General features: G+C 45.3%; 1 protein-coding gene across 1 annotated transcript in view; it reads right to left on the reverse strand.

Annotated features, from left to right (window-relative positions):
* The window catches only part of CNTN5 (contactin 5), a 780,450-nt gene that overhangs the window by 77,279 nt on the left and 682,086 nt on the right, over positions 1–21,085 (reverse strand). Inside the window, exon 18 of the mRNA XM_077484405.1 lies at positions 132–241. Coding sequence (XP_077340531.1) covers positions 132–241 — 110 coding nt within the window. The remainder of the gene's footprint in view (positions 1–131; positions 242–21,085) is intronic.

Raw genomic sequence — 21,085 nt, forward strand, 5'->3', positions numbered from 1 at the left:
ATATGAAAGTCTAATGTTTATCAGTACATTACAGAAAATAATGAACTTTATCACAATATGCTAATTTTTTGAGAAGGACCTGTATAACAAGGCATTTGGAGTGATCAAGTCCTAGCAGAAGCTCTGCATACCTCAAACCCCAGCGGTCTTCCAACATTATCCTTGGACATCTTCCATGAAACAAGGACCTCCGAAGCGGACAAGCCTGTGGCTTTCATATCTATGGGCGCATTGCTTGGCTCTGCAGAAGAGATGACATAGAAACATTACACTGCATTGGAATTTTCATTGTGGACATTTATCTTTTCCCCTTAAAAAAACCCCCATAGATCTGTCACATGCTGATACATTTCATCTCAACAAATATGCTTTATTTCAACTTTATGTTATCCACCCATATTTGTATTCTTAGTTTAATTTGTAATTAAAATGTCTTTTGACTCACTTGTCACGTAGAAGCGTGTTGGATTTATAGATGCTTTGCCCTGATTCATTTTATGAGAGACTAAAGCTGGAGCAGCCGTGCAAAGCAACTAATTAGCTTCTATCTTTAGCTTGTTTAGTAAGCTTTGGAAATGAAAGCTGGAAGCTGATTGGTTGCCTTGCACAGCTGTTCCAGATTCTGGCGGCTCCAGTCTTCTATATCTGCCATTTTGTGTGAAACGCCCATTTGCTTTACATTGAAGGTCTGCATGCTTCTCTTTGGAGTTTAACCACTTTAGCCCTGGAAAGGATTTGCCCTCTTAACGACCAGGCCATTTTTTGTGATTCGGCACTGCGTCGCTGACAATTATGCAGTCGTGCGACGTTGTACCCAAACAAAAGTGATGTCCTTTTTTTTACCCACAAATAGGGCTTTCTTTTGGTGATTTTGTTTGATCACCTCTGTGGTTTTCATTTTTTGCGCTATAAACAAAATAAGAGCAACAATTTAAAAAAAAAAAATTTTTTTTTACTTTCCGGTATAATAAATATCCCCAAAAAAATATATAAGAAAACAAATGTATTCATTAGTTTAGGCCGATATATATTCTTCTACATATTTTTGGTAAAAAAAAAAAATCACAAAGGGCATATATTGATTGGTTTGCGCAAAAGTTATAGCGTCTACAAACTATGGGATAGATTTAGGGACTTTTCTTTTTTAATTTTTTTGTTATTGTTTTTACTGGTAATGGCAGCAGTCTGCGATTTTTAGCAGGACTGTGACATTCCAGCGGACAAATCTGACCCCAAATGACACTTTTTGGGAACCAGTGACATTATTACATTGCTATACAGTGCTATAAAAATGCTCTGATCACAGTGTAAAAATGACACTGGCAGGGAAGGGGTTAACACTAGGGGGCGATCAAGGGGTTAAATGTGTTCCTGGTGTGTTTTTTTAAATGTGGGGGGTGGGCTTACTGGAACATGACAGAGATCACTGTTCCCGATCACTGGGAAGAGTAGATCTCTGTCATGTCATCTGGCAGAACGGGGAATCGCCTTGTTTACATAGGCAGTTCCCCAATCTGCCTCTCCTCACCACGGTCGCCGGCGGACATCGAGTCACATAGTTACATAGTTAGTAAGGTTCACAATAAAGACACCAGTCCATCCAGTTCAACCTGAGTGAGTGTCTACAATTGTCCCTGTCCCTGTACATTGCACACTCACATCAGACCCTACCCTCAAGGAGCCCACAATCCAAGCTCCCCATTCATATACTAGGGCCAATTTTGGACAGAAGCCAATTAACCTACCTGCATGTCTTTGGACCTGCGGGCACGCTCCCGCATCACATAGCGGGCATGCACTCCCGCTATCCTCCTTGCACGGACAAACGTACAGGTATGTCGGTTTGCACAGGAGAGATGACCTGTCGCAGTATATCTGCGTGAGCTGGTCAGAAAGTGGTTAATACAACACACCAGGACACCAAGCCGTAAATCAGCCAACATCTCCACTGCCCTTTTAAATATACAAATGTTAAAACCCAAGATTATAGTCCTCTGCCTGTTTGTGCCATGTAGACCCCTATGAAATGCGGTGTCATGCAGTAAATCAGTAAGCAGTAAATTGTATGCAGAGGTAATATGCATTATCAGTGAACATCAGACAGGAACATGCATGGCTTTATGAGATATCAACGAACATAAAAAGGCAATACAGCACAGCTAAAACGTCACCATCTATCTCTCTGTACATGAACCCCAGGGTCACAAGCTCAACGTTGTCCCGCTGTAGCCGTCATATCAAAAGCTTTCTTACCAAAGTATTGTCATGTTTTTAGATAAACATCGGGTTTATTTTCTACCCACAAATGTATTCAGTTCTTTATTATCTGTAATGTTTATGAAGGTCGAGGGAAGAACATATTCCTGAATTCACCTGATGGGTTTGAAAGGCTATTTTTTATTATCACAAAAATAAACAATAAATGATCGGTAGATAAACTTGCGCTTATGTGTAAAAATTTTTGGCTATCGATAAAATGAAAATGAACTCCTAAGGGCCTACTCGCATGCTATACTGAAGGGCAAGACGATGTTTTGTGTATATATGCATTTTTTTAAAACGGCACCCCAAAAAGGTCATACATAAAATGACCTGCACTGCAGCATGATGGGTGTTGTGGTGCACTGTAGGGGGAAAAAAAATAAAAAATCAGAGACAAAGTCAATTCTGCTAGCTTGAGGCTCACTCACAGTGCATTCTGATATAACACTTTACAGTAATTATCAGCACGCCCCTCTTGTCATCTGCAGTCCACATGCCAACTCCAAGTCTGCCTTATGCAGGAACTTCCATTGAGAACATTTCAAAGAATATGGATGTCCAAACCAGCAGGTTATGAATTTAATTTCTTTTTTGAAAAAAATCTAAAGTTTCGGCTTTATTCCAGTTTTCAAGAAAAGCAGACTTCCATTTGAATAAGAACTTGAACACCTTTAAGGGTGGCTCGGTTTCTCTATTTAGGGGGTACAGGTAAGCTTTCTTACCCTGGTAACTCCAATTTGCAAATCCATTAATCATATAACCATGATGAGGAACTTTTTTTTTTAAAACACTAATTATTGTTATGTTACATATAATATGAATGCTATTTAAGAAAATTGGTTAATAAAAATTTAATAAAAAATAATAAAATAATTGAAAAATCATTTGAAAAATTATTATCACAAATTAATAATTGATAAACGTGAGGTAGACAAGAATAAAATATAAATAATCATGTTACTAGTAAAAGCAGTAATGATAATAATAATAATAATAATAATAACAACAACAACAATAATAAGGCCTTTTCCATATGTATCCAAAGTTCCACATAATAATGGAAATCCATTGGGTTACCTATTGGTATGAACTCATCAATGAAAAGCTAATAGCTATGACAGTGTCCTGACTCCTAACAATAAAGGCGATGCTAGAAAGGAGGGGAGGGGAAAAAAGGAGGATGTATTGCTATGCATCAGCAATACTTATAGACCACAGGACTGGCACACATACCACCTCTCATGAGTGACCATACTCACGCCACAGCATCGGTCACTAGAGCCTCCTTCAACCCTCTAGGTGTGAGGGTGCCCAGAGGATGGGTTCAGTAGGCATCTCTACTGCAGACCCTTCTGTATTCTCTACCAACATCCACATCCCCTGAAATTACCTCTATTCCAAACACCCTGACACCATCAGGATTTTTGTTATGATTGTCTCTGAAGTGCTGGGGTACAGAATGTTTCTCCTAGCCTTTCAAGATGTTCTCTTATGTTCCCCAAAGTGAACCCTGAGTGTGCATATGGTATGGCCAACATACAAGAGGCCAAATGGGCAGAGATGGCTACACAATTCCACAATTAATGTTTCCTATGCCACATGCATATGCATGTGCCACAGGTGGCTACCCCACATCTAAAACTTCCTCTTTGATCAAAAAAAGGAGATCCATGTGGATCATCTTCTTTGGGGGTTTGACCCTACTAGGGGCAATATAGCCCCTGAGGTCCCTGGGGTTCCTGAAGACTATGTTGTGTTTATCTGGAATTATACCAGAAATAAGGGGATCCTGTTTCAGGACATTCCAAAATCTTGAAAAAAAAAACTTTTTATTTCAAAGACTTTGTTGCTATACTTGGTATTAAATGAGACTATACTATAATCATCATTACACTTGGACTTGTGTGAAAGCTTGTTTGGCTCCTCAAAATGCCTGCTTCTATACTTGCTATAGGCCTCATTAATGAGATCCCTGTGGTATCCTTTTACTAGAAATTTCTGCTTTAGGACCAAACTCTGCTTGTCAAAGTCCTCCATTTTGGTACTAGTCCACTTGAGCCTAAAGAACCGCCCCAAAAGAGACATTCTCAATCCACCTGGGGTGTTGATGAATTCAGGCGTGCAGGTCGGAGTGTGCCTTCGAGACAATCTTCCAATTAGTGTCAAAACCTAATTTGAGATAGAGAAAGACCAATTTTTTTTGTCCACTATATATGTAAATTTATTGTTAAATGAATTTCCCTAACAAATAACCTATGACCGTCCCAAATGATTAGGATATCATCAATATATCAGGCATAAATGACCAGGTTTGCTCCAAAGGGATTATAGAAATGCTCGCAAAACCCCATTAAGAAGTTGGCATAGCTTGGGGCAAACATGGTTCCAATGACTGTGCCCTTAATTTGTCTGTAGAATTCTCCCAGAAAAGCTAAATAATTGTGGGTCAGGGTGAATTCAATTCAGCGGACAATGAAAGATGCTTGGGCTGTTCTGGAATGAGGTTACTGTCCTGGGATAAGAAGAATTGTAAGGCCTGTAGGCCATATTCATGCTTTATGAACGTGTATAAGGAGGGAACATCCAATGACACCCATTTGTACCCAGTTTGCCATTGATAATTGGATAAGATGTCCAGCATATTGCCCAAATCCCTTACATATGAGGGTAATGGGATTATTTCCATCAGGAAGTGGTCTATATAGTACCCGAGTTTGCCACTAAGGCTATCTATATATCTATCTGTGGGTCTTCTGGGGGGGGGGGGGGGGGTGAGAGGGAATAGCATAAACTTAAAGTGCTATTCCTGTTTTGTCTTTGTTTTACTTTTTAGGGTCTGAGCCAACAATTTCTTAAGTGTCTGTCTAAAGGACACAGTAGGATATCCCTTTAGCTTTTGATTTCATGATATCACAACAGCCTCCTCCTAGGCTCTGCCAGATATGCTTCCCTTGAAACGTGGTGAGTCTTGGTGATGCCAGGGTCATGTTGATATGTAACCTTAAAGTGGTTCCCGTCACTTGGATCTGGTTTTTACAGCTGCACTAGCCTTTGTTTTTTGTGAATATGCACTCATTATTTTCTTTTCTTGAATAACGGTTTATCTGGTAATGCACTAGGCTTAGGCTATTATTAGTAAACCAACTGTTTCTGCAACCGAGACCCAAGACTATTGAATGGACTGGGGTTTTATTTGCAATTATTTGGCAATTTAATTTAAGTGCCAATTATTTGCTTGCCTAAAGTTATCACTGCATTTAACGCTCACTCAAACCTGTCAGATAGCATAAGGCTGGCCATAGATTATACAAATGGCTCAATTCTCCCATCAACACAGTCAGTGTTGATGGGGCGACCTCTCCCATAGAGCTATTGTATTCTGTGAGCGGGAAGTTTTCCCACCATCAGAATACAATGATTACACAAAAAGAAAAGACAGGCTAGTTGTATTGCAGCTGATCGATAGATTGACTTCGTAGAACCAGCCTGCTCATAGATGGATCGAAATTTGGCCTGTTCCTGCTGAACCAGTGGAATTTCCAGCTTAAGGAAGATAAGACTATAGAACTCCCAGAATGAGCACTCCACTATTTAAGGTTTATGGAGGTTTAAATAATACACTTCAAGAAACTCAGGGCACGTTCTGTATCCAAAGTCTTTCGGTTTACTTTCCAAATGGCACATTTCACTCTCAGCCACAAGAAAACTGTATCAATAAAATACAGCATAATATAACTTGTAAAAAAAAAATGTATTTATAAACCTGCAATTCAAAATGATCATCTTGCTGAATGCAGGAATCTAAATCACTTCACGAAGTTAATAACCACTAGTATTAACACCTGCCGGGTAAACTACCAGACAATTACCGTTAAAAATCAATATACATTCAGTGGTAAAATAGATTTTTCTTTCACAAGTTGTATACAAGAAACACCAATACTTTCTTCCTGATAGCTAAACCAAAAGATAGAGAAGCCAATATATATATATATATATATATATATATATATATATATATATATATATATATATATATATATATATATATATATATGTATATATATATATAGAGCGAAATTATAAACGCAACACTTTTGTGTTTGCCCCTATTTATCATGAGCTGAACTCAAAGATCTACAACTTTTTCTATGTACTCAAAAGGCCTATTTCTCTCAAATATTGTTCACAAATCTATCTAAATCTGTGTTAGTGAGCACTTCTCCTTTTGCCGAGATATTCCATCCACCTCACAGGTGTGACATATCAAGATCCTGATTAGACAGCATGATTATTGCACAGGTGTGCCTTAGGTTGGCCACAATAAAAAGCCACTCCAAAATGTGCAGTTTTACTGTATTGGGGGGTCCGAAAACCAGTCAGTAGCTGGTGTGACCACCATTTGCCTCACACAGTGCAGCACATCTCCTTCAATTTGAGTTGATCAGGTTGTTGATTGTGGTCTGTGGAATGTTAGTCCATTCCTCTTCAATGGTTGTGCGAAGTTGCTGGATATTGGCAGAAACTGGAACACGCTGTCGTATACGCCGATCCAGAGCATTCAAAACATGCTCAATGGGTGACATGTCCGGTGACTGCAAGAACTGGGGTGTTTTCAGCTTCCAGGAATTGTGTACAGACCCTTGCAACATGGGGCCATGCATTATCAAAATATATAAAAACACAATTTATTTCCTCAGTTCAGGCCCATATTTATTCTTCTACATATTTTTGGTAAAATATATATTCATTGGTTTGCACAAAAGTTATATAATTTACAAAATAGGGGATAGATTTATAGCATTTTTATCATTATTATTTTTTTTACTAGTAATGGCGGCAATCTGCGATTTTGGTGGAAGCATCAGACAATTTTGACACATTTTTGGAACCATTGGCATTAATACAGCAATCAGTGCTATACAATTGCATTGATTACTGTAAAAATGTCACTGGCAGTGAAGGGGTTAACACTAGGGGGCTATCAAGAGGTTAACTTTGTTCCCTGGGAGGTGATTCTAACTGAAGGGGGAGGGGACTGACTAGAGGAAGTGATGGATCGTGGTTCCTAGCTAATAGGAACACACAATCTGTCACGCCAGTCAGAACAGAACAGGGAAGTGTGTGGTTACACACACTCATTCCTGTTCTGTATCTCCTGATCACGATTGAGCACTGGCATCCCTGCTGTGCAGTGGGTGTGCGCATGTGCGCCTGCTATCTAACCCCACGAGCCGCCGTATAGCTACAACGGCTCGGGCAGGGAAACCAACCTGCCGCAGTACACAGTTTAGGAGATATTTACTAAAAGACAGTCACAGCTGTCTATGGTGCATGCGCCGTAGACAGCGATATGCCGTTAGTGGAGGCTCCGGTGCGCATGCGTGGGAGTGACGTCATCGCTGCTCTGGCGCTGTGAGTGGCTGGAGCAGCGATACCCGGAAGCAGATGGATGCTCCGGACTACAGGGGACAGTGGTGACATCGCTGGCTCCTGTGTCAGGTAAGTGACACACAATGAGCTACTATGCGATGCATAGTAGCCCATTATGCTTTACCTTTGCAGGGAGACAAAGAGGAAGTAAACCCATCAGCGTTTACTTCCTCTTTAATGGCATCCCAGTCTTAGTCTGTAGGGTTCAATATTAAAAGTTGGCCCACCCTTTGCAGCTATAACAGCTTCAACTCTTCTGGGAAGGCCGTCCACAAGGTTTAGGAGGGTGTCTATGGGAATGTATGACCATTCTTCCAGAAGCGCATTTCTGAGGTCAGGCACTGATGTTGGATAAAGCCCCATACACACTATCAGTTTTTCTGCTGAGTTTTTCCTTCAGGTTTACCAAAACCATGTAGTAGAAGGGCCTGTCTGATTGAATACGAATTGAAACTTCTAAGGTTTGACCTCATATTATGGTTTTGGTGAATCTGATGGAAAAACTCAGCAGAAAAACTGATAGTGTGTATGGGGCTTTAGAAGGCCTGGCTCGCTATCTCTGTTCTAAAGACCCATGCACACTAACAGATTTTCTGCTGGTTTTTTCCTTCATATTTACCAAAACCATATAATATGAGGTCAAACCTTAGGAGTTTCAATTTGTATGCAATCAGGCAGGCCCTTGCACTACATGGTTTTGGTAAATCTGAAGACAAAAATCAACAGAAAATCTGATAGTGTGTATGGGGCTTTATTCATCCCAAAGGTGTTGTATCGAGATGAGGTCAGGACTCTGTGCAGGCTAGTCAAGTTCCTCCACCACAAACTCGCTCATCCATGTCTTTATGGACCTTGCTTTATGCACTGGTATGCAGTCATGTTGAAACAGAAAGGGGCCATCCCCAAACTGTTCCCACAAAGTTGGGAGCATGAAATCGTACAAAATGTCTTGGTATGCTGATACCTTAAGAGTTCCCTTCCCTGGAACTAAGAGGCCAAGCCCAACCCCCAAAAAACAACCCCACACCATAATCCCCTCTCCACCAAATGATTTGGACCAGTACACAAAGCAAGGTCACAAATGCGCTTCTGGAAGAATGGTCAAACATTCCCATACACACCCCTAAACCTTGTGGACAGCCTTTCCAGAAGAGTTGAAGCTGTTATAGCTGCATAGGGTGGGCCAACTCAATATTGAACCCTACAGACTAAAGCCTCATACACACGATAGGACTTTGTACAAACTTTCCCTTGGATTTTTGTACAAAGGGCGTCGGCCCTGAACTTGTATTGCATACACACAGCAGGACTTTTTCTGCCAACTTTCACCAAATCACATGGTTTTTCTGCTCTTTAGCGCCACCTTTGGTCAACTTCTGTATTGTTGTCTGATCTTTTGCATTGGTTCTGAGCATGCCTGTTTGTACTTTGTACAAAAGTCCTATGGTTTTCTGTACACACGATCAGACTTTGCTCCATCGGACTTTTGTTGCCAGAAAGTTTGTCCGTTCGCACAGCCAACAAAAGTCCGATGAAAACCAAAAAAGTTTGTCCGATGGAGCGTACACACGGTCGGATGTTGCTCCAAAACAGCTAATTTGCATGTTTGTTGTCAAAAAGTCTGATCGTGTGTATGGGCCTTTAGACTGGGAGGCCATTAAAGTTTATATGTATAGGCAGACGTCCCAATATTTCGGTAATCTAGTGTATGTACTCTATTGGACTGTGCAAATCAACCCCAGTGCTCAGTGTTTAGCCATTTAATTAGACTCCACCAACACGGCCTTGTTTTATAAACCTGTTTAAATGAGAATGCGGACATTTATTTTTTCCACATGTAATCTAATTAGGAACCTCACTTTGCTGCTAATATACTTTCTCGTCGTCCGTGGTGATAAAGCATCCATTTAATTAAGTTACTTAATGTTAGTAACTGCCACTCATTCCCGGGTTGGTATGAACATGATTAACGTGTAGACGCAAGACTTAAAAATGATTTGATTATGCAGTTTCTTTAGAAACCCGTGACCCTCCAAGCTGCCATGCCACTGAGCTTTCTACAGCAACTTTCCGTTAATCTCACATGTGGTATTCATTCAGCTCGGATTAACAGAAGCAAACAGTTTTTTTAATAATTACTCATCTGTATTCGTGACTATAAAACGGGAGAGCATTTAAGAAATAAATTCTAGGAAGATTTAGAGCAAGTCAATGAGGCTTTTGTCACAAATTTTATTTTTACTGAACAATAACTACGGAACCTGCTACTCATTGCATTCATATTCCTTTTTATTTGAATGTCCCGCTTGCAGAATGATATTATGAAGAAGAATGCCTGGATCTTATAATGAGCATACATTTAGGTATAAAGTCCATTGAGAAAAGGTATGTGCAGACTTGTGTATGGGGGAAAGCTGGATACAAAGGCTCTGCTAGCTGTTGACAAGGGATTAAAGTGTGTCTAAGCACAAAAATGTAAGCCAAATAACTTGTACATGTTCCCGTAACATGGATCAATATACATATACTGCTAATTGAGTGCCTGGCCCTTTCTTCTTTGAGGCTGTATGATGGATTTGACCGTACCATGTGAGGAGAAAGGAGGCCAGGTCAGGTTGGCATAGCCTGCTATTCAAGTGTCTCAATATGATAGATTAGTGATCGTTAAGTTTGTATAACTTTCCTATGGAAGAAGTGCCACTTGGTACAAAACAATAAAAAAATATATGTTCCACCACATCAGCTCTCACATGTTTATCCCCTTTATAGACATATAGAGTAACCATCCAACCTTGGAAGGTACCCCCCTTCATGACCAGACCATTTTTTGCTATACAGCACTGCGTTACGTTAACTGACATTTGCGCGGTCATGCAATGCTGTATGTAAACAAAATTCATGGATTCCCCCCCCCCCCCAAATAGAGCTTTCTTTTGGTGGTATTTGATCACCACTGTGTTTTTTTATTCTTTGCGCTATAAACAATAAACCAAAAAAAATTGAAAAAAGAAAAAACATACTTTCTGCTATAAAACATATCCAATACAAAAATGTTATAAATCACATCTCTTCATAAATGTAGGCCAATATGTATTCTGCTACATATTTTTGGTAAAAAAAAAAAATCACAATAAGCGTATATTGATTGGTTTAATTTATAGTGTCTACAGACTGTGGTGTATATATACTCGAATTTATATTCATTTTTATACTATTAACCCCCCTGGCGGTATTCCCGAGTCTGGCTCGGGGTGAAAATTTAGTACCATTAGCGGTAACTAGGGATGAGCCGAACACCCCCCGGTTCGGTTCGCACCAGAACTTTCGAACGGACCCCAAATTCGTACGAACGTTAGAACCCCATTGAAGTCTATGGGACTCGAACGTTAGAAATTAAAAGTGCTAATTTTAACGGCTAATATGCAAGATACTGTCCTAAAAGGGTTTGGGGGCCTGGCTCTTGCCCCAGGGGACATGGGTCAATGCAAAAAAAAGTTTTAAAAATGGCCGTTTTGGCGGGAGCACTGATTTTAATGACGATTAAAGTGAAAAAAAAAAGTGAAATATTCCTTTAAATATGGTGCCTGTGGGGTGTCTGTAGTATGCCTGTGAAGTGCCACGTGTTTCCCGTATTTAGAACAGTCCCTGCACAAAATGACATTTAACGGAAATAATGTCATTTAAAACTGCTTGCGATTTTAACCACTTCAATACCAGGCACTTAAACACCTTCCTGCCCAGACCAATTTTGAGCTTTCAGCGCTGTCGCACTTTGAATGACAATTGCGCAGTCATGCTACACTGTACCCAAATGAAAATTTTATCATTTTTTTCCCACAAATAGAGCTTTCTTTTGGTGGTATTTGATCACCTCTGCGGTTTTTATTTTTTGCTAAACAAATAAAAAAATACCGAAAATTTTTAAATAAAAAATGTTTTTTTTTGTTTCAGTTTCAAAACTTTGTAAATAAGTAAATTTTCTCCTTCACTGATGGGCACTGATGGGGATAAACTGATGGGCAATGATAAGGCGGCACTGATGGGCACCGATGAGGTGGCACCAATGAAGTGGCACTGATGAGGTGGCATTGATGGACACTGATATGTGGCACTGATAGGCGGCACTGATGGGCACTGATAGGCGGCACTGATGGGTGGCACTGATGGGCGACACGGATGGGCACTGATAGGTGGCACAAATTGGCATGGATGGGCATGGATGGACGGCATGGATGGGCATGGATAGGCGGCACAGGTGGGCATGGGTAGGCGGCACAGGTGGGCATGGGTAGGCGGCACAGGTGGGCATGGGTAAGCGGCACAGGTGGGCATGGATGGGCACTGATAGGTGGCATGGATGGGCACTGATAGGCGGCACAGATGGGAACTGATAGGCGGCATTGTATAATATACTGTACTAATGGATGCCAATCAGTGCCAAACAATAATGCATGCCAATCAGTGATGCCCATTGTGGGCACTGATTGGCATCCATTGTGGCACTGACTGCAATCCCTGGTGGTCTAGGGTGGCATACCTTATGCTGGGCATCCCTGGTGGTCTGGTGGCGTCCCTGGTGGTCCAGTGTGGGTATCCTCGGGGGGGCTGTGCTGATAATCGATCAGCACAGACCCCCTGTCAGAGGAGCAGCCGATCGGCTCTCCTCTACTCGCGTCTAACAGACGCGAGTGAGGAAAAGCCGATCACCGGCTCTTCCCATTTACACTGTGAGCAGCCGTGATTGGACACGGCTGATCACGTGGTAAAGAGTCTCCGTCGGAGTCTCTTTACCGAGATCGTAGTTGCAGGGTGTCAGACTGACACCCCGCAACAACGATCGCCGCGATGCGCGCCCCCGGGGGCGCGCAGCGGCTCATAATCCTGATCACGTCATATGACGTCCGATCAGGATTATGAAACCACTTTGCCACCGGCAATTTGTAATAGGGCGGGCGGCAAGTGGTTAATGTTATATCTGGTTCCTGCAATATAGTTGAAAATCATTGAGAAAAATGGCATGGGTAGCCCTCCCTGCCCATTACCAGCCCCTTTGGGTCTTGTACACATATTAAGGGGAACCCCGTACCCATATAAAAAAAAGGAAATGTGTGTGGCCCCCAGGCCCTATATACTCAGAACAGCAGTATACAGGCGGTGCAAACAAGACAGGGACTGTTTAGATTTGTTGTGTTAAGTTGAATCTGTTTGTAATTTTCAACTGGTACATTTTTAAAGTGTAGCTCAATCTCCTACAACTGACTGCAAGCTCTATTTAAAACAAGCAAGATAGTTAGCTATATAGGTGGAAATTTTTATTAAAATAAAACTGCTACTGATTTACATAATCAAGAACTTAAGAAAAACTCATACTTGAGCAAAAAAAGAACTAAAGAACAACTTGCATAAATGCTTTTGGACAGACCGGATCTATTCAAACTGCCCATATCAGACGATCCTTAATCCCATGATCATCTGGGAAGAAAAAAAAAAAAAAAAAAAAAAAAAAAAAAAAAAAAAAAAAAAAAAAAAAAAATTCCTAATCATTATTCAAACTATATACATTTATATTACATACCCCCTATAGGCAGGAACGTAACGAAACTGACGGTGCATACCATGTTTTTAAAATTAAGTTGCCCAAAAGCTAAAAAAAAGGGGGTGAAAGGACAGACGCACCCCCACCTAAGGAAAAGAAGAGGGAGATCATCAAGGTGGCCGGAAAGAGAACCCTCTCCACAACCTAGCACACCTTTCCCTACCCATTCTTTCCCCCTCAAGAAACCTCACCTTACCCAATTCCCGAATGATATCACCCGCCACCTCATGCATGGGCAGGAATTTGCCCCTAGTGGACACTAAACACCGAGCGTGCCAAGTGTAGTAAAGGCATATGACACTAACTAAAAACAGTGATGATAACACAAAACCCCTCCGGGCTCTGAAGTCACCGTACACCCTCTCAGAATAGGCAAGGGCCCGGAGACGGGGATAGCCAATGGCATCTCCAACCTCCCCCAGAACCCCCAAGTTGAAAGGGCACTCGACCAAAAAGTGGTCCATGGTCTCTAGTACCCCACCACACTCAGGGCGAGGACAGCCTCTGTCCTCTGGGCTCCGGTACTTCAAGTTCGATCTCACATAGAGTCGTCCATGGAACGCCCTCCATGCGAGATCCCAGAACTTGGCAGGAATTCTCTTAGAATTCAGGAGGGCTAGTCCCTCCCTGAGAACCCTGTCTGGACAGTCCCTTAAGGCCAGTGGTCTCAAAACGTCCGAGGCCATGACCCTCTGGTACAGCTCTCGCCGGCCCAGGGAGCCTACCTCTAAGGCCGTTATCCTCCACCGCCTTAGTACCTTCAGGGCGATTGGGACATAGGCGGGGAGGTACCCATGGGACCTCCGAAGGTCACCCGGGCGGCCGCCCCCCTCCCACCTGCTCAGGAACACCAGGAACCAATTCTTACATGAACGTTCCCATAGAGAGGGCTCGTCCACAAAAATGGATTGCAGATTGAACTTCAGGAACACCACAGTAAAGAAAACCGTGGGGTTGATCATGTCCAAACCGCCCTCCCCTCTCCGTCGATACGTGACCTCCCTTTTTATCAGGTTCAGTCTGTTTCCCCACAAAAGCAGAAAAAACAGACCGCAGACCCGCGCATAGAGTGACTCTGGCAATAGTGATGGACGAACTTCCGACGGGACGTTTCGCGAACGCGAAACGCGAACGGACACAAACGTTCGCGAAAACGACCGTTCGCCGCGGGCTCCATTGACTTCAATGGGAGGCGAATTTCGCAAACCTTTAGGTCGAATTTGCGGCCACGGGGTAATTATTAGGGGGTAGCACGTAGTCCCACCACCTGGACAATAGCATAATACATGTATGAGGTGAATTTGGGATCGATAACTACAAGCATTTTTTTTTTATTTGGGAAATTGTTCTGACAATTCAGGACTATGGAGCTAATGAAGGCAATGGAGGAGAGGGAAGGTCAGGGACCAGGGTAGGCAAACAAGAGGGTGCAGGAGATACAGAGCACTGACAGCAGCACCGTAATACAGAGCACTGACATCAGCACCGTGACATACAGCGCTGACAGCAGCTCCGTGACATACAGCGCTGACAGCAGCTCCGTGACATACAGCGCTGACAGCAGCTCCGTGACATACAGCGCTGACAGCAGCTCCGTGACATACAGCGCTGACAGCAGCTCCGTGACATACAGCGCTGACAGCAGCACCGTGACATACAGCGCTGACAGCAGCTCCGTGACATACAGCGCTGACAGCAGCTCCGTGACATACAGCGCTGACAGCAGCTCCGTGACATACAGCACTGACAGCAGCTCCGTGACATACAGCGCTGACAGCAGCTCCGTGACATACAGCGCTGACAGCAGCTCCGTGACATACAGCGCTGACAGCAGCTCCGTGACATACAGCACTGACAGCAGCTCCGTGACATACAGCGCTGACAGCAGCTCCGTGACATACAGCGCTGACAGCAGCACCGTGACATACAGCGCTGACAGCAGCTCCGTGACATACAGCGCTGACAGCAGCTCCGTGACATACAGCGCTGACAGCAGCTCCGTGACATACAGCGCTGACAGCAGCTCCGTGACATACAGCGCTGACAGCAGCTCCGTGACATACAGCGCTGACAGCAGCTCCGTGACATACAGCGCTGACAGCAGCTCCGTGACATACAGCGCTGACAGCAGCACCGTAAGCAGCCCCAGGAGGAAGTCAGCACAGCACAGGGATGGTGTGATCCCCTCATAATAAGAACCCCCAGGAGGAAGTCAGCACAGCACAGGGATGGTGGGAGCCCCTCATAATAAGAACCCCCAGGAGGAAGTCAGCACAGCACAGGGATGGTGGGAACCCCTCATAATAAGCAGCCCCAGTAGAAATATGACACCGCTCAACCTCTTCAAAGAGGAGGGTAGGGGCATATAGTACGGTGTGCTTTTTTGGGTCAGGGAAGTGAGCCAAATGAATTAAGAAGGTCTGTGTGCTTGATTCCAAAAATTGTTTATAGACATATACATGGTCTACTGATCACATGTGTTGAATTCCTCCGAGATCCATGCCTCATTCATTTTTAGAAATGTGAGGTAGTTAACACTGTCGTGAGCTAGGCGAGTACGCTTATCGGTCACAATCCCCCCTGCTGCGCTGAACGTCCTTTCGGACAGGACACTGGATGAGGGGCAAGCCAACAGTTCGATTGCAAATTGGGCAAGCTCTGGCCAGAGGTCAAGCCTGCCCACCCAGTAGTCTAGGGGTTCATCACTCCTCAGAGCGTCCACATCGGCCGTTAACCCAATGTAGTCGGACACCTGACGGTCTAGGCGTTCCCTGATGCTGGATCCGGATGACACCTGTCGATGGGTCGGCTGAAAGAATGACCTCATATCCGAAGTCACCAACACATCTTCAAACCGGCCTCTTCTTGCAGGCGCTGTTGGATTGGTACCCGCAAATCCTTCTCTGGGAGTGGGAATTGCTCCTCTGCCAGCGCACGCAAAAGCAGAATGCAGCATTTCTCGAAGCAAGGCCTGGAAGTGCTGCATTCTGACAGCCCTCTGCGACGGCGGTAACATTTCCGCCATTTTGTGTTTGTACCGGGGATCTAAGTACGTTGCCACCCAGTACTGGTCCTTGACCCTCATGCTTTTTATACGGGGGTCCCTATTAAAACACTGGAGCATGAAGGCCCCCATTTGCACTCAAGCGGAAGGTATGTGGTGGTGGTGGTGTTGTTGGTGGTAGTGTCTTTGGGGGTGCACATAGCAGAGAGTGAAGAAGAGGGTGCAGATCGAGAGGATGAGGAGGGTGCAGAAGAATAAGGCTGAGTGAGCCACTCAACCAAGTCTGGTGCGTCCTTTAAAGTAATTGAACGCACCTTCTGCAACTTCCCACTTTGGCTCAAGGCTGTTGCTCCTGCCCTACCCCTACCACCCCTGCGGAAGGGCCTGCCTCTTCCTCTGCCTGTCATTTTTTAAATCACCCTGTGACAAAACTCTTAGTCCCTATACCGCTGAAGGACTGCTGCAGTATAGGGCAGCGGTCAGCAGTAGTGCACGTCAACCCTATGTATTGTGGACCGATAGCGGTCCTTACAGAACAGCAGACTGTACTGCACTCAGGCCTATGTACCGTAGCACCCTATACCAAGTTACCAGTCCTTATAAAAACTTTTGTGGACCAAGCAGGTTGTGTGTTAGTGTTTAGCAGACTGTGCGTCAGTCCCTATACCGCTGAAGGACTGCTGCAGTATAGGGCAGCGGTCAGCAGTAGTGCACGTCAACCCTATGTATTGTGGACCGATAGCGGTCCTTACAGAACAGCAGACTGTAACGCACTCAGGCCTATGTACCGTAGCACCCTATACCAAGTTACCAGTCCTTATAAGAACTTTTGTGGACCAAGCAGGTTGTGTATTAGTGTTTAGCAGACTGTGCGTCAGTCCCTATACCGCTGAAGGACTGCTGCAGTATAGGGCAGCGGTCAGCAGTAGTGCACGGCAACCCTATGTATTGTGGACCGATAGCGGTCCTTACAGAACAGCAGACTGTACCGCACCCAAGCCTATGTACCGTAGCACCCTAGACAGACCAAGTTACCAGTCCTGATAAAGAGCTTTGTGGAACAAGTGAGTTGTGAATGATTAGCAGACTGCAGCAGAAGGGCAGCAGTCAAGTATAATATTCTTTCTATATTTGGAAGAAAGAATATTATACGTGTACAAGCCTATTACCGTACCACTGATACCAGTCCTGAAAAGAACCTTTGTGGAACTAATAGTAACAGCAAGTCTTTAAAATTATCCTCACTGCCTGACACACTGCTTCCTGCCTGTCCCTATACAAATTGGCAAAAAAGAGTAGGCTGGAACGATTAGCTGGAATAGCTCTTTTGTGGACCTGATAGTAACAGCTAATGATGATGATGATGATGATGATGAAGAAAGACTAATCTGGCTGAGCTGTCCCTAAAATAGCAGCATACAGCGCTCTGTCCCTTTATCTAAACTGACAAAAGAAACTCAGGCTGCTGACCTAACACCTATACCAGTCCTGAAAAGAACTTTTGTGTACCAAATAGCTAGCGTTTTCTCTGTCCCTACTCCACACAGGATCCTTTCCCTACAGTGACAGAAGAAAGAATGTAAAATGGCCACCGGATCGGGTGTATTTATAGGTTAGGGGGAATGTCCAAGTGTCCATGAGCTGTCATGTCTCAATTGGTTGTCCTGTAACACATGATAAACGTGTCACGAAAGGTTAAAGTTCTTGTATACATTAAACACGTAAGTCCGCCGGGGCGAACGACGGAAAAAGGCGTTCAAACCCGCGGACGGCGAAAGTCGGAAATTCGCCGCGAAACGACCGCCGGGCGAAACGTTCGTCCATCACTATCTGGCAACAGACATGCGTAGCTGACATAGAGGAACTCGGGAAGCAAATAGGTTTTAACCAGGCTCACCCTTTCCCTCAACGACAGCTTCCAGCCTTTCCAGGCGTTGACTTTCTGGGTGGCACTTACCAACCTGCGCTCCCAATTTAGCTTGGGATAATCACCCTGGCCGAAATAAATGCCTAAGATCTTAACTTCTGGTCGGGGCGGGGGAAAAACGTCCGGGAGGGCAAACTGCTCACCCTCCCTTCCCAACCAGAGAGCTTCACTCTTGTCCCAGTTGACCAACGAACCAGACGCCTCGGAGTAGCCTCCAATCTGTGTTTCCACAAAATGGGCCTCCTCTCGGCTAGCCACCACCACCGAGACGTCGTCCGCGTAGGCCACCACCTTCACCGCCTTATCCGGGCCACTGCCGGGCTCCATCAGGACCCCCCTCAGCTGCCCACAGTCTAGCCTTCTTACGAAGGGGTCGACTGCAAAGACATAGAGCAGGGGACTCAGCGGACAGCCCTGCCTAACACCAGAGTCCACCGGAAAGGTAGGACCCACCCAACCATTGACCAGAGGGAAGCTCTCGGCCCCTCTGTACAAAGTCCTGAGCCAATCAATAAATCGATCAGGCAGGCCGTATCTACCCAGGAGAAGCCAGAGGTACTCGTGGTCTACCCGATCAAAAGCTTTCGCCTGATCTAATGCCAGCAGATACCGCCCATCACCCGTTGCCCTGCACCTCTCCACAGCCTCCCGGACGTTAAGGACTGCACTAAAGGTGCTACGGCCGGGAACTGTGCAGTGCTGGGAGGCAGACAGCAGCTTGCCCGCAACAGCAGACATACGCGTAAACAAAATCTTTGCCAGAATCTTTCTATCCGTGGAGAGAAGGGCGATAGGACGCCAATTCTCAACCACGGACGGATCCTTCCCCTTGGACAGAAGGATCAAGGCCGACCTTCTCATCGAGGGAGGGAGCAGGCCAGATGCCAAACACTCACTGAACACCTCCCTCAGAGGAGGAGCCAAAAGGCTCTTAAAGGCTTTATAAAATTCTGCCGTGAATCCATCAGGCCCCGGCGACTTCTTTAGAGACAACGAGTCAATAGCCTGCTCAATTTCGGCCACTGAGATCTCTTCCACCAAGGAGTCTAGGGGGTCAGACCCCACCTCAAGTGGAGTCCCATCAAGAAATTCCTTGGCTCTCCTCAGATCCAACGGCTTCTTCCGAAGGATGTCTGAAAAATGGGCTCTGATGATCCCCAGGATGCCTGGCTTGGACCTTACCAGGGAACCGGAGGGATCTCTCAGTCCATGTATGACCTTCCCACTCACCGCGTCCCCACAGCTTTTGTAGGGATCCGGGTTGGTGAACTTCCGGTAATCCCTCTCCAGCACCAGGGAGGCGAGACGGTCATACTGACACTCCTTCATCTGGAGCTTCAGATCCGAGATCTGGTCCTGAGGGCCACCATCAGAAACCAAGCGATCTAGCTGCCTGCGTAACTTCTGGTAGGCCTGATACCGGGATGCTGCCCGACGGCCTGAGACTTCCCGGAAGAAGCCCTCCGACCTCTTCTTCACCACTTCCCACCATTCCTGGCGGGAGCAGCCGCTCTCAAGGAGCGAGGCTTGTTCTAAAAAGAAGTCCTCATAGGCCGATCTGATTTCAGGGTCCTCAAGTAGCGACCCGTTTAGTCGCCACAGGCCCCTCCCTTTCTGAGGGGTGTCCGCCACATTCAGAGTGACCGACACCATACGGTGATCAGAGAACTCAACCGCATGCAGCGCAGGAGCTGCAAAGGACGAGTCCCCCTTCAAAAAAAACCTATCTAACCTACTCCTACAACTACCTCTGGAATATGTGAAACCAGTGAGGTTGGGGAAGTGGCGAACGTGCACATCCACCAACCCAGCTTCCCTCACTATTCTATTCAAAAAGATACTATCATATCCCAGAGGGCCTGAGGGGCCTGCCCGGTCCTTTGACCTGGTGACCATGTTAAAGTCACCACCAAAGACCACCTGCTGGGATGTAAACAGGTATGGTTTCAGCAGCGTGAGAAGGTCCTTCCTCCCCCTCTGGGACTGAGGTCCATAAAAATTGATAAGGCGGAGGGATTCCCCTCTCACGACTGCGTCCACAATCAAACACCTACCGATTTCCAATTCAATCACTCGTCGACAAGCCACCGAACCAGTCTTAAAAAGGACCGCAACACCACTGCAGGGCTCAGCCGCAAGAGACCAGAGGGAGGGCCCATGTCTCCACTCCCTCTTCGCTAGGTGCATCTCTGCCACAGATGCCAGCCAGGTCTCTTGCAAAAACAAAATGTCGGCTTCAACCCGGCCGAGAAAGTCAAAGGCTGAAAATCTAGCCGCCGCAGAACGCACACTTGCGACATTAATGGTCGCAAGGCGTATTGGAGCGGGTACCGCCATCCTTAGTGATTGAATTTTACGTTCCTCTCTATTTTACATTTCTAAAAAAAAAATCAATCCTCCTCGGAGTCCGAGGAGGAAAGGATCCCGTATCTGTTCCATAGGGCCAGTGAGGAGCCCCCCCCCTGCCCCTGAACTCGTACTGGGCTGGGGGTCCTCACCACCCTCCTTCCCCGAAACCTTCCTCTTCCTCTTCTTTTTAGTTTTCTTCTCCCATTCCACTTTGGGAGGTTCCCTCCCACTCTCTTCATCGGACCTCCCACTGGAGATCTCCTTAACCCTCTTATTAACCCCCTTACCAGCCCCTGAGATGTCCATTGGGGTCACCCCTCCTGCACTAGCCTGCCGACCACTCACGACCACCGAAGAGGCCGGAGGGGGCATTAGTATAGCCGCCTGATCCAGGGGTGGATGCGGTTTACCCGCAGATTTAATTACTGAAGGGAGGGGGGGGGAAGGGGGCAAAGGAGAAGAAGGGGAAGCTGGGAGGGGGGAGACCAGGGGGGCGAGAGGGGAAGGGGGGGGA

The sequence above is a fragment of the Lithobates pipiens genome, unplaced genomic scaffold (genome assembly GCF_037356315.1).
Source record: "Lithobates pipiens isolate NorthernLeopardFrog02 unplaced genomic scaffold, aLitPip1_a1.2 Scaffold_16, whole genome shotgun sequence".
Classification (NCBI taxonomy): Eukaryota; Metazoa; Chordata; class Amphibia; order Anura; family Ranidae; genus Lithobates; species Lithobates pipiens.